At 38.9% G+C, this 14,067-nt stretch overlaps 1 protein-coding gene across 6 annotated transcripts in view; it reads left to right on the forward strand.

The window, feature by feature from the left end:
* The window catches only part of SNX13 (sorting nexin 13), a 169,641-nt gene that overhangs the window by 137,386 nt on the left and 18,188 nt on the right, over window positions 1-14,067 (forward strand). For 3 of the 6 annotated variants that reach the window (XM_038390132.2, XM_043509218.1, XM_043509220.1), the window contains 3 exons: window positions 4,081-4,188; window positions 5,925-6,035; window positions 8,071-8,232. In XM_038390132.2, coding sequence (XP_038246060.1) covers window positions 4,081-4,188; window positions 5,925-6,035; window positions 8,071-8,232 — 381 coding nt within the window. The other 3 variants (XR_006279380.1, XM_043509221.1, XM_043509219.1) reach the window with 3 other exon arrangements.

Raw genomic sequence — 14,067 nt, forward strand, 5'->3', positions numbered from 1 at the left:
TAGTTCATTTGTTGTATTTGTCACAGAGCTTAAGAAATAAAAACTGAGCTTGGGAAATGGGCCATTTAGGTTTTTAAGTGAAATGCTAAGGATCTGTGAGGTCTAGGAAGGGGACAGCTGTTGGCAGTTCTATATGCTATTAGACAATCTGCCTTTTTATTGCTTTGCCTGTATTCTCATACTCTTAACCCCCATAAAATAAAAGAAAAAAATGAAAAGACTTGTAATTCACCAGCTGGTACAAAGTAGAACCTGTTCACATGAATAAGTGTTAACAACACAATGCTTTTAAAGGAGTCAAATGCTTTTGAACCACATCTTAGTAGCGGTTGAGATTATTGACTATATAAATCCTTTAACTACTCTAAATTGTTGCTCTGTAACATATGTTTACTCTATTTTTTGGAAACAGAAGTGTAATAGGTTTGAATACTCAGAGTTATCTGTGACCATGTTCTTATAGGGTCAAAATAACATTTTTACATGGAAATGGCCAACTTCTTGAAAAGTAAGCATACATCAACCGATAAGCTTGATGCTTATCGGTTTCAGTTAATGATTAAACTGAGCTGCCGGCCCCGCATGCTTGGGGTCCCAGCTGTTGGGACCCTGCGTAAAACATGGGGGTGCTGCAGCTGCCCCCCGCACCTCTAGTTCCCTGGTTAAATGTTTAACCGATAGAATTTTAATAGGTTACACAGTTACTTTTTTTACATGCTATTTACATATATAATATACACATACATATACACCTAATATACGCATACATATACTGTACACATACCATTTATATTTAATAATTTGTATATGCACATAGATTAAATATTTTTTAGATTATAAAAACTATCAGAGTTGGACAACTCTGACTAGCAGGGGATATAGAATAATATATTTCAGTATATCAATTCTGCACTCCTTCCTCTCTGCAGGATTAATATCTATTTAAAAAAAAAGACATATCACACCCTGAAATCCATGAAGCTGAAACAGCTGTGTTAAGTCTCTTACATCAGTGGGTAAAGATGTGTAGTTGTTAGCTTCATGCTGATAAAATGTATTCTAGAAAAGTGTAGTTTGTACATATAGACACACAGATTAAAAACCCTGTGAAGTCAGTGGTAGCCTTTCCATTCACTTCAGTGGGTTTTGCCTTAGGTTCTAGATCACCATAGTTTGGGCTACAGTTTAAAGCAACAATATTGACACTTACAAATTATTTATTTATTTTTATTGAGTTTCTTGAAGCTGCAGATAAATACCCATAAAATGTAATTATGGAAGTGTGTACAGAACAGGCTGTAAACCTCAGTTCAACGCTATTGTGTATTAAAGTTAGCTAACAAATCTTGCTCTTTCACAGAGTATTTCATTAACCTGCATATCTTCCAATTGTGTAAACTATAAATATTTTTGAATATTGTGGCCTTTCTTTTGAATCTACTTTTTAACCTTTTATAAATAATGCATTATCTGTTGGTGTTTGCAAGATCTAAAATCTTGAATCTACAGATTTAAAAAGCAACACTACCATGTATTACCACACAGTGAGATTTGCTATTCTAGCCTATTCTAGCTATTCTATTTGGAAAAAATGAGATATTTTAGATGCTGTTGTGTGGTAAGTAACTTGTTAGTACCTATGATGTTGATGTATCTCCTGTGCTCTTCAATATGGGAGTATGCGACAGTGGTGTTTGAACAAGAGTTCTATTACATCTATCCTCTTACACTAGTGTAAGGTTCTTAAAGGACTTTGCAACAGTGGCATAAGTTAAAGCAGCCCCTCAGATGTTCACTTGTGTAGGGGCTGCCAATGCTAGATCAAGGATCCATAGCTAGTGACTTGCAGCCCACCTGCACCCTGATTCACAAGCACAGCTTGTACACTCAGGAAACCTAGTCCTGTGGTTTTATATTTAATTTTTAGCTAGCAAGAACCATAACGTTATTAATAGAGACTCTCTAAAAACAAGTAACATCCAGAGCTGGGGTTGAATAGTGAGGAAGAAGTAAAGGTTTAATTATCCTGAGACAGTTAATCTTCTCTGTAGTGCAATGGTTTTAGCTGATTCAGGGAGGGGTACTTTACACTTCCCTGTGGTAGCTTTGAAGTAGGCTCAATACTTTGACTCGTTTCTGGGCTCTTATTTATAATAAGTATTTGAGCCTTCATAAAGGAGGGTTGGGATGTTTGGTAACTCTCATTTTTCTTCAAATTTCACAAAGCTGGCTTTTGGCATTGGTTTCAGATTGAGCAACCCACCCTAGAAGCAGGGGGTAGAAGATTTGTAGTTGGTGGCTGTGTAAGACAGGAAGAAGGAGCTCAAAATTTTTCTGCTACTGAAACCAGCTTCTCTGGGTGCATTAATAAGAACATCATCTTCGACCAACAGGGATGTAGAAACTAAGGATTATCACTAACTTTTGTAGGATTGCAGAAACTCAGCACTTGAACTTCGCTTTAGCTGTGTAATTGACTTTTTTTGTGATGATAGTTTAGGTGTCTGTTTTGAAATGTAAAGAAAATGGTGAAGAAATGTAAAGAAATGGTGAATCGGAAAGTTGCTGTACATGAGATACAAATTCATAAAGATGTCTTTGTTATAAAAAAGTGCTGAAAGTTCTGATATTAATTTAAAACAGTTTGTCAGACTATAAGATAGTATATTTACTTTTTAGTGCTTTTTTTTTAGGTTGAGTTTCTGTTAGCATTTTTTTGTTTTCTGATCTTGGTGTTGCATCTTGAAAATACTATAGGGTTGCTTCCAGTTTCTAGAAGTTAGTATTTTAATAAATTCTGAGACGTGCCATTGAAACCAACTAACCATGCTTGATAGCCTATCTTCCACTTCCAGGGCTTCTGTTTAGTCTAGTTTTAACAGGATATTTTGAGTCTGTCTCTCTAGTAGTCTTCCTATGTGACACACATTTTTAGAGTGAACTAGACTTAAAGCCAAAAGGGAAAATGGTTCTACACAGCTCTTCATATACGTTGTAATTAATTTAGAGCTGTGGGAACCTTGCAGGGTTTGGTGGTCTTCACAGACTCAATCCAGGAGTTCACATTGCAGGAACTGGAAATGAACCAACCCTCCCATTTGATTGGACTTCACACATCCTGAGACCAGTCGTTCCCTCACTCCCACTGGTGGTTCTTAACTAAATCCCACTTATCCCTTCAGAAGACACAGATTCCTACCAGTCTCTTAGATGTTTCTAGTAGAAAATCTGGGCTTGCTGAGCATGAAAATCACTGTCTGAGTCTTCAGGTTCTATTTTTACAACCTTAAATATTCTAGGGTATTGCTATGGGAAGATACTATCTCCCTAAAATACAAGGTCTCTCTGGAGGGTCTAAAAAACCCCTCCTCCATATAAAGCAGTGGGACAGAAAAGCACTTAGCCTCACCAATATGTGCTGCTACCCTAAGCCCAAGGGCAGATAATGGCCTCTGAGGTTTAGTGCGATAACTAAAGGTAACTCTGATTCCCGGAATCCATATGCCAAGAATTTGAGACTTGATTGCCTAGCATATGAATGCTAGAGAAACTGTGGATTCCTTTGCAAGTGTTCTGTGTGTTGTGATGTGCCTATCTTGCTCTGCGTTTAATGTGACAGTGGTCACTTTCAGGTCTGGGGGGTGTTTCACTTTTCTAACTGGTGTTGCTCCCCCAAAGATACAGTATGCAGTCAGCCATGTGACATCCCAAAAGATCTTGGCATAGGCCCAGACAGTTAAAGAATGGAAGCAGCAGTAGCAGGAAGGAGGCCATTTCCTCAGAAGACTACAGTGGTAAGCAAGGCCTCTGAGGACTTGTGGAGAATGACAGCAAGCTGGCTGACTTGGAGAGGAGGCAGGAGGACATTTTGAAGGGGTGTGCAGATGTTCCCAATGTGCAATATTCTATGTGAATATTTTGTACAGTTCTAATTTAAAAATAAGTGGGTGAATCAAGTTGACACAGTATACAGGAGTTCAGAATAGATGATATAATGGGTCCTTCTGGCCTTCCAATCTATTTAAAAAAAATCACAATAAAAAAAATTTCTAACCTTCTTTTTTTGTTTGTTTTTCTTAGTTTGAAAACCTAGCAAGTCTGTTGAAGCTTCCTGGTAAAAAGACATTTAACAACATGGACAGAGAATTTTTAGAGAAGAGGAAAAAAGATTTAAATGCATATTTGCAGGTAAGTTCTTGACTAGTCTTGTTTCAAATTTTCCTTCATAGTTGTGGCTGTCTGCCTGAACTAATAGTTCTCCATCAGGTATTCAGTAAATTCCACTAAATGTTAATTCAGACACCATGAGATTGTCTTAATAAAATTCTCTGATTTGGAACAGCACAAGTATGTTGTAAATGTCACAGCTGAAGGTCAATGCTAAATTTATCTCTGATCATCTGTGTTTCAGTGACCAGAACTTAAATAATTGAAGTATAAGTGGGGGATGCAGATGCTCAGTATTATAAGGTTTTAATAACCCAGTTTCGAGTTGGATTAACTGAAGTAGTTTATCCTAATGACTGAAAGTGGTTTACTGCTTAAGGAAGAGTATCCCTCCTCTTATACCATAAATAGAACAGTAAAACTTTATTCTAGCTGTTAAAGTTCCCCCTCCTGTTAGCATCTTCTTCATTTTCCCCACTCCCAGCTCAACTTTCAAACTTAGTCTACATCTACATTGCAGTTGGGGGTGTGATTTGTAGCTTGTGTAGATGTACCCATGCTACCTTTATTTTAGCTATCTTGCTAAAAATAGCAGTGAGGACATGATAAAGCAAGCTGCACAAGCCTGCCCGACTCCCCTGGGTATATACTTGCTTATGCTGCCTGCACGGAAGTCCATGACACTCTATCCTCGCTGCTATTTTTAGTGAGCTAGCTAGCTTTAATATAGCATAGGTATGTCTACATAGGGCTGCAAATCATACTTCCAGCTGCAGCAAAGATATAGTTCTGGTAATTGTGCTCACTTGACTGAAACAATATTCCTGTCTTTTGGTCATTTTTTTAAAAAAAGTGTTTAACCACTCTTTTCTTCCATTATTCTGATGCTGAATTCAGTTGTCTCATTTCTAAGTGACTCACTGAGAAGACTGGTCTCTAAACTTTTTGACTCAACAGGGAACGGTTGTCTGAGAAATTTTTTTGTTTCAGCAGGCACGTTTTTACTGGCATGATAAATCGGTGCTGCTGCTATTGAAGCAGCAAAGTCGATTTAGCGGATCTGGTGAATACGCTAAGTCGATGGGAGAGCTCTCTCCCGTCAATGTCTATAATCCACCTCAATGAGAGGTGGAAGCTTTGTCATCAGGAGAGCATCTCCCATCGACATAGTGTAGTGTGGACACGGCTGTAAGCTGACCTAAGGTACGTCGACTTAAGTTACATTAGTTGCGTAACTTAACTAGTGTGCCTTGGATCAACTTACAGTGTTAATGTAGACCAGGCCTAAGTAAAATTCTAAGAGGGAGTGAGTAAACAAAATGCTATGAAATCTAACAGCTGTTTAGATTGTCTAACAACCTGCATTTGTAATATATATGGTACCTTATTTTATTTCAATATTTTTCCCAAGTATTGATTACAGTGTAACTACTGATTCTAGACTCTAGTTTCAAGATAGCCAAAAAAAGATGCCTTTTACAAATAGTGTGGAACTGATAGATCCTTCTTAAAAAAAAATTAATTATGAAGTGCTTATTTCCCTCTCTGTAACAATTCTCATCTTGAAGTAATGTTTGGAGAGAGAATGAAGAAAATACATTCAAAACTGACACGTCTTTGTACAAATACGTAAATTTGGTCGCTGCATACAGTATTGAAAACCTTTATCATATGAAATGAAATGATGACTTTTTTCTAAATATGGTATTGTATTTTGGAAAAAGCTGAAAGTTTACAATTAATCTTTTCTTTCTTAGTTGTTGTTAAATCCTGAAATGATTAAAGCTTCCCCAGCTTTAGCCCATTGTGTGTATGACTTTTTGGAGAATAAAGCTTACAGCAAAGGAAAAGGAGATTTTGCTCGAAAGGTAAGAATGGCATTTAATATTTAGCAGATTTTAGTGATGCGTTTGGTGCCATAACTTGTTAAATGAATTGAACATATCAGTAACTGACTGCAGACAGTTATAAACCACAGTGTTTTATTTCATGTGCAAGCAATTTTTGAATTTGCATTGTATTTGTAATGTGTGTTGTCAGAAAGCGACAATAATATATCAGGAAATAAGACCAGTATAGAATTAAGAACTTAGCCATTTTTAAAATGTCTTTATTTGTAAGTCAAGGAAACCAAATTTCCAAGAAATGAGGGGGTGTTGAATATGCTACGAAAAGCTTTTTAATTCTGTCGTTGACAAGTTAACTTCCCATTAAAGATGCCTGTTCTCCTGTTCCTTTCCAATCTCCTACCCACCTCCAACTGAACGCATGGCTGCTGCTATCATGACTTCTGCTCTCCAGCCCAAAATATGTAATGTGTTTACCTTCTAAGGCTGATGTTAATGCTGTTTCACATTCAGCCAGCAGAGAATACCTGGCAATGAGCACCAAAGTCATGTGTCCACTGTTAAGCCTGCACAAAAAAAATTTCTCAGACAACTGTTCCCTGTTGAATCAAAAAGTTTAGAGATCTGTCTCCTCAGTGAGTCACTTAGAAATGAGACAACTGAATTCAGCATCAGAATAATGGGGAAAAAAACCCAGTTGTGTTTGTGAAATTGGTGTCTCTGCAAATAGATACTTGTGTTTACAATTGCCCATTTTGCATGGGCAGCTGCTTTTGCAAATTAGGTCTTCGTCATTTCTAAATTTCCAGTGACCTGCATGTCCAACGTCTTAAACTATTCAAAAAGTTACTTTTCAGTTATTTAAACTGAAATCTTTAAAAATTTATGTCCGTAGAGTTGACTGCAAAACATCATTCTGAATTTATCCAGCTTTATGTAATGTCCACAAAAGAATAAAGATTTAGTGTTCTGCTTTCCAAATTTATTGGATCTTTCATAACCTTACCTTTTCCTTTTGTAGACTATTACACTAGGTAATGTGCTTTTGTTACTTGCACTGTTCTTAAAAAAAAAAAGTGTACATTGAAAATATCAGAACACTCCTAATTAGTCTCCATGAAATAATATACTAAAAATAATGTAAATGTGTGCACCTAATGCTGAACATGTTAGACTTAACAAATCACCATGATGCTATTTAGACAAGACATGGGACAGTGAGTCAGGTTGGAGATGAGATGAGAACGAGGGAGGTAGCGCTTCTGGAAGAAGTGAGTTCAGAGGAGAGAGAGGACAATTAGTGGGCAAAAAATTGAAAATGTTTCAAAGCATAAGGGAGTGCTATGAATGAAGGCATGTGCTGAGACTGAAGGAGCAATAAATGAGGATTAGATGGGTGTAGGTAGGTAGAGTGGGAATGTGAGGAAATGGAAACTCTAATATAGATTAGACTGAAGCTAAAATGTTTCTCTGAACACAGTGGGAAACAAACTTCAGCACTTTATGGCAATACATAGAAATGTTGCTTAAAGTATAGTTTTGATATGCACATGGGAAAACTTGTTAAGTTTTTTTAAGTTTTTTTAACTTCTTAACCATACATTAAGATAATATGATACAAAGATATCAAACAACTACGTATAGATTTCCTAAACACTTCAAATATACATGATTGTAAATAATAAATGCAGAATTCATTTTAACTAATAAGTTTTGGGGCAGAACCTTGAAGACCTTTCAGTAAAACATGCCTGATGTCTGATTTCAGCTGGTGAAATTCCTTATTCTGTGTTTAACACATTGTTCCAACATTTTAAGCGTTGATAGCCAATTAATTTTTGCCCACATTAGATAGTGTTTTCAGTATCTATGAGTGAAAATACTGAAGTAAAAATACTTAATCTAGTGCTTGTATCAATTGAATTTTTATATTCAAAGTAAGAGTTGTACTAGAAATCGGTTTATTCTCTAGAACAGTGTGACTTTTTTCTTACTGGATGATTGTACTAGTGTCCTCCATAGGATATGCAATCGTGGTAAATGTTTTCCCCTTCAGATGGACACATTTGTAAATCCACTGCGTAACTCCATGAGAAATGTTTCAAATGCAGTCAAGTCCCTGCCTGACAGCCTGGCAGAGGGGATGACCAAAATGTCAGACAACATGGGCAAAATGTCAGAAAGATTGGGACAAGACATAAAGCAATCATTTTTCAAGGTAAGAATGTATTGGTGAGGTAATATTTAGTAGAGTCTAACAAGAGATGACATTCAGGTTGGGTCCCCTTATCTAAAAACAAATGTTAAACACCCTATTGAATATAAAAGGCTAAGAATAGCGAAACGACCGTTATGCAAGGGTTCTATTTACTTTGGAAAGTTGAAGAGTAATAGGAGGTCCAAAAGAAAGCAATATACAAGGTAATTAACGATATAGAGAAGATAAAACAGACACCTAGTTACCTTTAAACTACAAAAAAAAAAAAAGAGGGCATTAGGTAAAATTAAAAGGCATCATATTTCAAATTGATGGAAATGTGCAAAAAATTACATATTGCCCCATGATTTATTTAGGCCAACAACGCAGCAAAATCTGAAAAAAGAGTAGACCCAAAGCACAACTGGCATCCCATTTTTTACTGACTCTCTTCAAAATAAGGTTTAAGGTAAATAAAAGTGCTTTTATGACCCAAACCAATTTTTAGATGGCCCTGATTTACTCTTTCTTGCTTCCTTGATGTTTCTAGGAAGACCCTCCTCACTCCCCTCCCTGTTGAAATTGCTAATGAAGTCCCTCAGCAAGGAAGCAACACTTGCTGTTTGAAGAGAGGAGGCAGGAAGGTGCTATTACTTCAAACAGAAAATCTACAGGGCAATAGGCAATCCTGTGCATTTTTCTCCCCTACATCTGGTAGCTGAGCATCAGGAAAGAGGTGAAGAAATCCTAAGCTCCACAGATATTGAAAGCAGACAAGGGGGCATTGATAAGGAGCTAAGTCTAGTGCTGGCATTCCTGCTTCTGCTGCCAGATTTTATGATAGCTTCCTGCCAGTGTCACCTAAGCTGCTGGCTCCGCTCTCTTCCCCACCAAGTCTATGGTGTTGCTGGGAGGGAAGAAGAAGCTGTGGTGTTCTTCTGTACACCACCCACTTTTAACCAAATCTCCCATCGGGCATGCAAATTATTTTTCTTCCTGAGAGGGGCTGCCTTGACAACTGAAAGGGTAGGAATAGAGGAAAGTATTCTACTCATCTTATCCTGCACTAGAAGTGGGAAAACTCAACAGTAATTTCATTGCCTGCTTGCTGGCATTGGTCCTATCAGGTCTCTTTCTTCTCCTTGGCTATATCTTTGGATAATTTGGACTTCTTTCCTGATCTCACCCACCGCTAGTATACCAGGTATCTAAGGTTGTAAGTAGGGAGTGGGAACTCTGCTTCCTTCTTCGACTGATTGCACGTGGGCATTCCACTTGGTGTGTGTGCATCCCAAACCACAGTTGATGGAAAACTTTCCCTCACTAGTACCTGTCAGTGCAGCTTGAGCTCCTTGTAGGTATAAAGGGCACAGATGATTCATACCCCCACTTTCATTCTTACCACCTGTGACTAATGTTGGAATCCGTTGGTCTTCCTTTAACAAGTGCTTTCAGCATGTTTTTTTTCATATACGTAGTTATATATTTGTATAGTTATTAGTGTTTGAGTTAGTTTTAGTGTCTTAGCTTTTCCCACATTTGGAGTTCCATTATCAGTACCAAAGAATGCCTTTGGAAGTATCTTGCCTGGCATGCCCACACTCTAGTTGCTTGAAATGCTTGGATGAGTTATGTATTAGGGATCGGAAAGGACTTCAAGCCTCGGACCAAGGAATGGATAAGACAGAGTCCGTCTGGGCAAAAATTACGTTGGGGAAGAAAACTGTAGAGCTTCTCCTGGGATAGTGCTTGGGGTGTGCTATAGACCACCGGGATCTAATTTGGATATGGATAGAGCTCTTTTTAATGTTTTTAATAAAGTAAAAACTAATGGAAACTGCATGATCATGGGAGACTTTAACTTCCCAGATATAGACTGGAGGACCAGTGCTAGTAATAATAGGGCTCAGATTTTCCTAGATGGGATATCTGATGGATTCCTTCATCAAGTAGTTGCTGAACCGACTAGAGGGGATGCCATTTTAGCTTTGGTTTTGGTGAGTAGTGAGGACCTCATAGAAGAAATGGTTGTAGGGGATAATCTTGGTTCAAGTGATCATGAGCTAATTCAGTTCAAACTGAATGGAAGGATTTACAAAAATAAATCTGCAACTAGGATTTTTGATTTCAAAAGGGCTGACTTTCAAAAATTAAGAAAATTAGTTAGGGAAGTGTATTGGACTGAAGAATTTATGGATCTAAAGGCAGAGAAGGCCTGGGATTACTTTAAGTCAAAGTTGCACAAGCTATCTGAAGCCTGCATCCCAAGAAAGGGGAAAAAATTCATAGGCAGGAGTTGTAGACCAAGCTGGATGAGCAAGCATCTCAAAGAGGTGATTAAGAAAAAGCAGAAAGCATACAAGGAGTGGAAGATGGGAAGGATCAGCAAGGAAAGCTACCTTATTGAGGTCAGAACATGTAGGGATAATGTGAGACAGGCTAAAAGTCAAGTAGAGTTGGACCTTGCAAAGGGAATTAAAACCAATAGTAAAAGGTTCTATAGCCATATAAATAAGAAGAAAACAAAGAAAGAAGAAGTGGGACCGCTAAACACTGAGGATGGAGTGGAGTTAAGGATAATCTAGGCATGGCCCAATATCTAAACAAATATTTTGCCTCAGTCTTTAATAAGGCTAAAGAGGATCTTAGGGATAATGGTAGCGTGACAAATGAGAATGAGGGTATGGAGGTAGATATTACCATATCTGAGGTAGAAGCGAAATTCAGACAGCTTAATGGGACTAAATCGGGGGGCCCAGATAATCTTCATTCAAGAATACTAAAGGAATTGGCACCTGAAATTGCAAGCCCATTAGCAAGAATTTTTAATGAATCTGTAAACTCAGGAGTTGTACCGTATGATTGGAGAATTGCTAACATAGTTCCTATTTTTAAGAAAGGAACAAAAAGTGATCTGGGTAACTACAGGCCTGTTAGTTTGACATCTGTAGTATGCAAGGTCTTGAAAAACAAATTTGAAGGAGAAAGTAGTTAAGGACATTGAGGTCAATGGTAAATCGGACAAAATACAACATGGTTTTACGAAAGGTAGATCATGCCAAACCAACCTGATCTCCTTCTTTGAGAAAGTAACAGATTTTTTAGACAAAGGAAACGCAGTGGATCTAATTTACCTAGATTTCAGTAAGGCATTTGATACCGTGCCACATGGGGAATTATTAGTTAAATTGGAAAAGATGGGGATCAATATGAACATTGAAAGATGGATAAGGAATTGGTTAAAGGGGAGACTACAACGGGTCCTACTAAAAGGTGAACTGTCAGGCTGGAGGGAGATTACCAGTGGAGTTCCTCAGGGATCAGTTTTGGGACCAATCTTATTTAATCTTTTTATTACTGACACAAAAAGTGGGAGTGTGCTAATAAAGTTTGCAGATGATACAAAGCTGGGAGTTATTGCCAATTTAGAGAAGGACCGGGATATCATACAGGAGGATCTGGATGACCTTGTAAACTGGAGTAATAGTAATAGGATGAAATTTAATAGTGAGAAGTGTAAGGTTGTGCATTTAGGGATTAATAACAAGAATTTTAGTTATAAGCATCAATTAGAAGTAACAGAGGAGGAGAAGGACCTTGGAGTATTGGTTGATCATAGGATGACTATGAGCTGCCAATGTGATATGGCTGTGAAAAAAGCTAAGGCGGTCTTGGGATGCATCAGGCGAGGTATTTCTAGTAGAGATAAGGAGGTTTTAGTACCGTTATACAAGGCACTGGTGAGACCTCACCTGGAATACTGTGTGCAGTTCTGGTCTCCCATGTTTAAGAAGGATGAATTCAAACTGGAACAGGTACAAAGAAGGGCTACTAGGATGATCCGAGGAATGAAAAACTTGTCTTATGAAAGGAGACTTAAGGAGCTTGGCTTGTTTAGCCTAACTAAAAGAAGGTTGAGGGGAGATATGATTGCTCTCTCTAAATATATCAGAGGGATAAATACAGGAGAGGGAGAGGAATTATTTAAGCTCAGCACCAATGTGGACACAAGAACAAATGGATATAAACTGGCCACCAGGAAATTTAGACTTGAAATTAGACGAAGGTTTCTAACCATCAGAGGAGTGAAGTTTTGGAATAGCCTTCCAAGGCTAGCAGTGGGGGCTGTAGTATCTGGCTGCTGAATCTTGCCCATATGCTCTGGGTTTAGCTGATTGCCATATTTGGAGTCGGGAAGGAATTTTCCTCCAGGGCAGATTGGAGAGGCCCTGGAGGTTTTTCGCCTTCCTCTGTAGCATGGGGCATGGGTGACTTGAGGGAGGCTTCTCTGCTCCTTGAAGTCTTTAAACCATGATTTGAGGACTTCAATAGCTCAGACATAGGTGAGGTTTTTCGTAGGAGTGAGTGGGTGAGATTCTGTGGTCTGCACTGTGCAGGAGGTCGGACTAGATGATCAGAATGGTCCCTTCTGACCTTAGTATCTATGGATAAATGCAGGAGAGGGAGAGGAATTATTTAAGCTCAGTACCAATGTGGACACAAGAACAAATGGATATAAACTGGCCACCAGGAAGTTTAGACTTGAAATTAGACAAAGGTTTCTAACCATCAGAGGAGTGAAGTTTTGGAATAGCCTTCCAAGGGAAGCAGTGGGGGCAAAAGATTTATCTGGCTTTAAGATTAAACTTGATACGTTTATGGAGGAGATGGTATGATGGGATAATGATTTTGGTAATTAATTGATCTTTAAATATTCATGGTAAATAGGCCTAATGGCCTGTGATGGGATATTAGATGGGTGGGTTCTGAGTTACCTAGGAAAGAATTTTCTATAGTATCTGGCTGGTGAATCTTGCCCATATGCTCAGGGTTTCGCTGATCGCTATATTTGGGGTCGGGAAGGAATTTTCCTCCAGGGCAGATTGGAAGAGGCCCTGGAGGTTTTTTGCCTTCCTCTGTAGCATGGGGCACGGGTCACTTGAGGGAGGATTCTCTGCTCCTTGAAGTCTTTAAACCACGATTTGAGGACTTCAATAGCTCAGACATAGGTGAGGTTTTTCGTAGGAGTGAGTGGGTGAGATTCTGTGGCCTGCATTGTGCAGGAGATCAGACTAGATCAGAATGGTCCCTTCTGACCTTAGTATCTATGAATTGAGAAGCCAGGCTGAAGTTTCTTTTGATGGAAGCCATTGTGAAACCACCATCAGAACCTTCTTGGTCAGCGAGGGTACCAGGTACATCAACATCTGAGAGATGTGTGCCTTGATACAGACTGCATCACTGTGTCCAGGAAGAAACAGAAGTCTTTCAAAGACACTGCTGGGAGAGGCAGCTCTTCAGCCCCAAAGTCTGCCAGGAAAGGGCACAAAGTGAGTAGAATGCACTCACTCCTCACAATCGAAGCACTCCTCCACTTATTCATCAGCTAAGTCGACCCGTTGACTCCTGCACTGAGGCAGGCACTGTCAAGTCTGAGGCCCGAAGAGGTGCCTTCATGGTGTTGGCACCATCTAAATCTCTTGCACACCGATCAGAGACATTCCTGGTACTGTCCATGCCAGACACATTTCAAGCTGCAAGGGACTTGCTAAGCTTATTGGTTTCAGTGTCCCCAGCAGTGCAGGAGATCATTCCTCCAGTACTGGTAAACCGCTTGGAAACAGTGGAGGGCCCAGTACTGAGTCAACCTCCTGGTCCTGGAGCTCTGCCCTCCAGTACTGTTGAGAGAGAAGCCATTATTGATGGCTTCTCTTTGCTCTTCCCAGGACTCTCAGCACCAGTCCCTGGCACTGACTGGAATGGCTCTTCCATAATCAGGAGAAGGCAATTCTTCTTTTAACTTGGGGTTGCCTCCTATGTTTCCCAGCTGCAATGTCTCTTGTCACTACCTTCCTA

This window comes from Dermochelys coriacea, chromosome 2, assembly GCF_009764565.3.
Source record: "Dermochelys coriacea isolate rDerCor1 chromosome 2, rDerCor1.pri.v4, whole genome shotgun sequence".
NCBI lineage: Eukaryota > Metazoa > Chordata > Testudines > Dermochelyidae > Dermochelys > Dermochelys coriacea.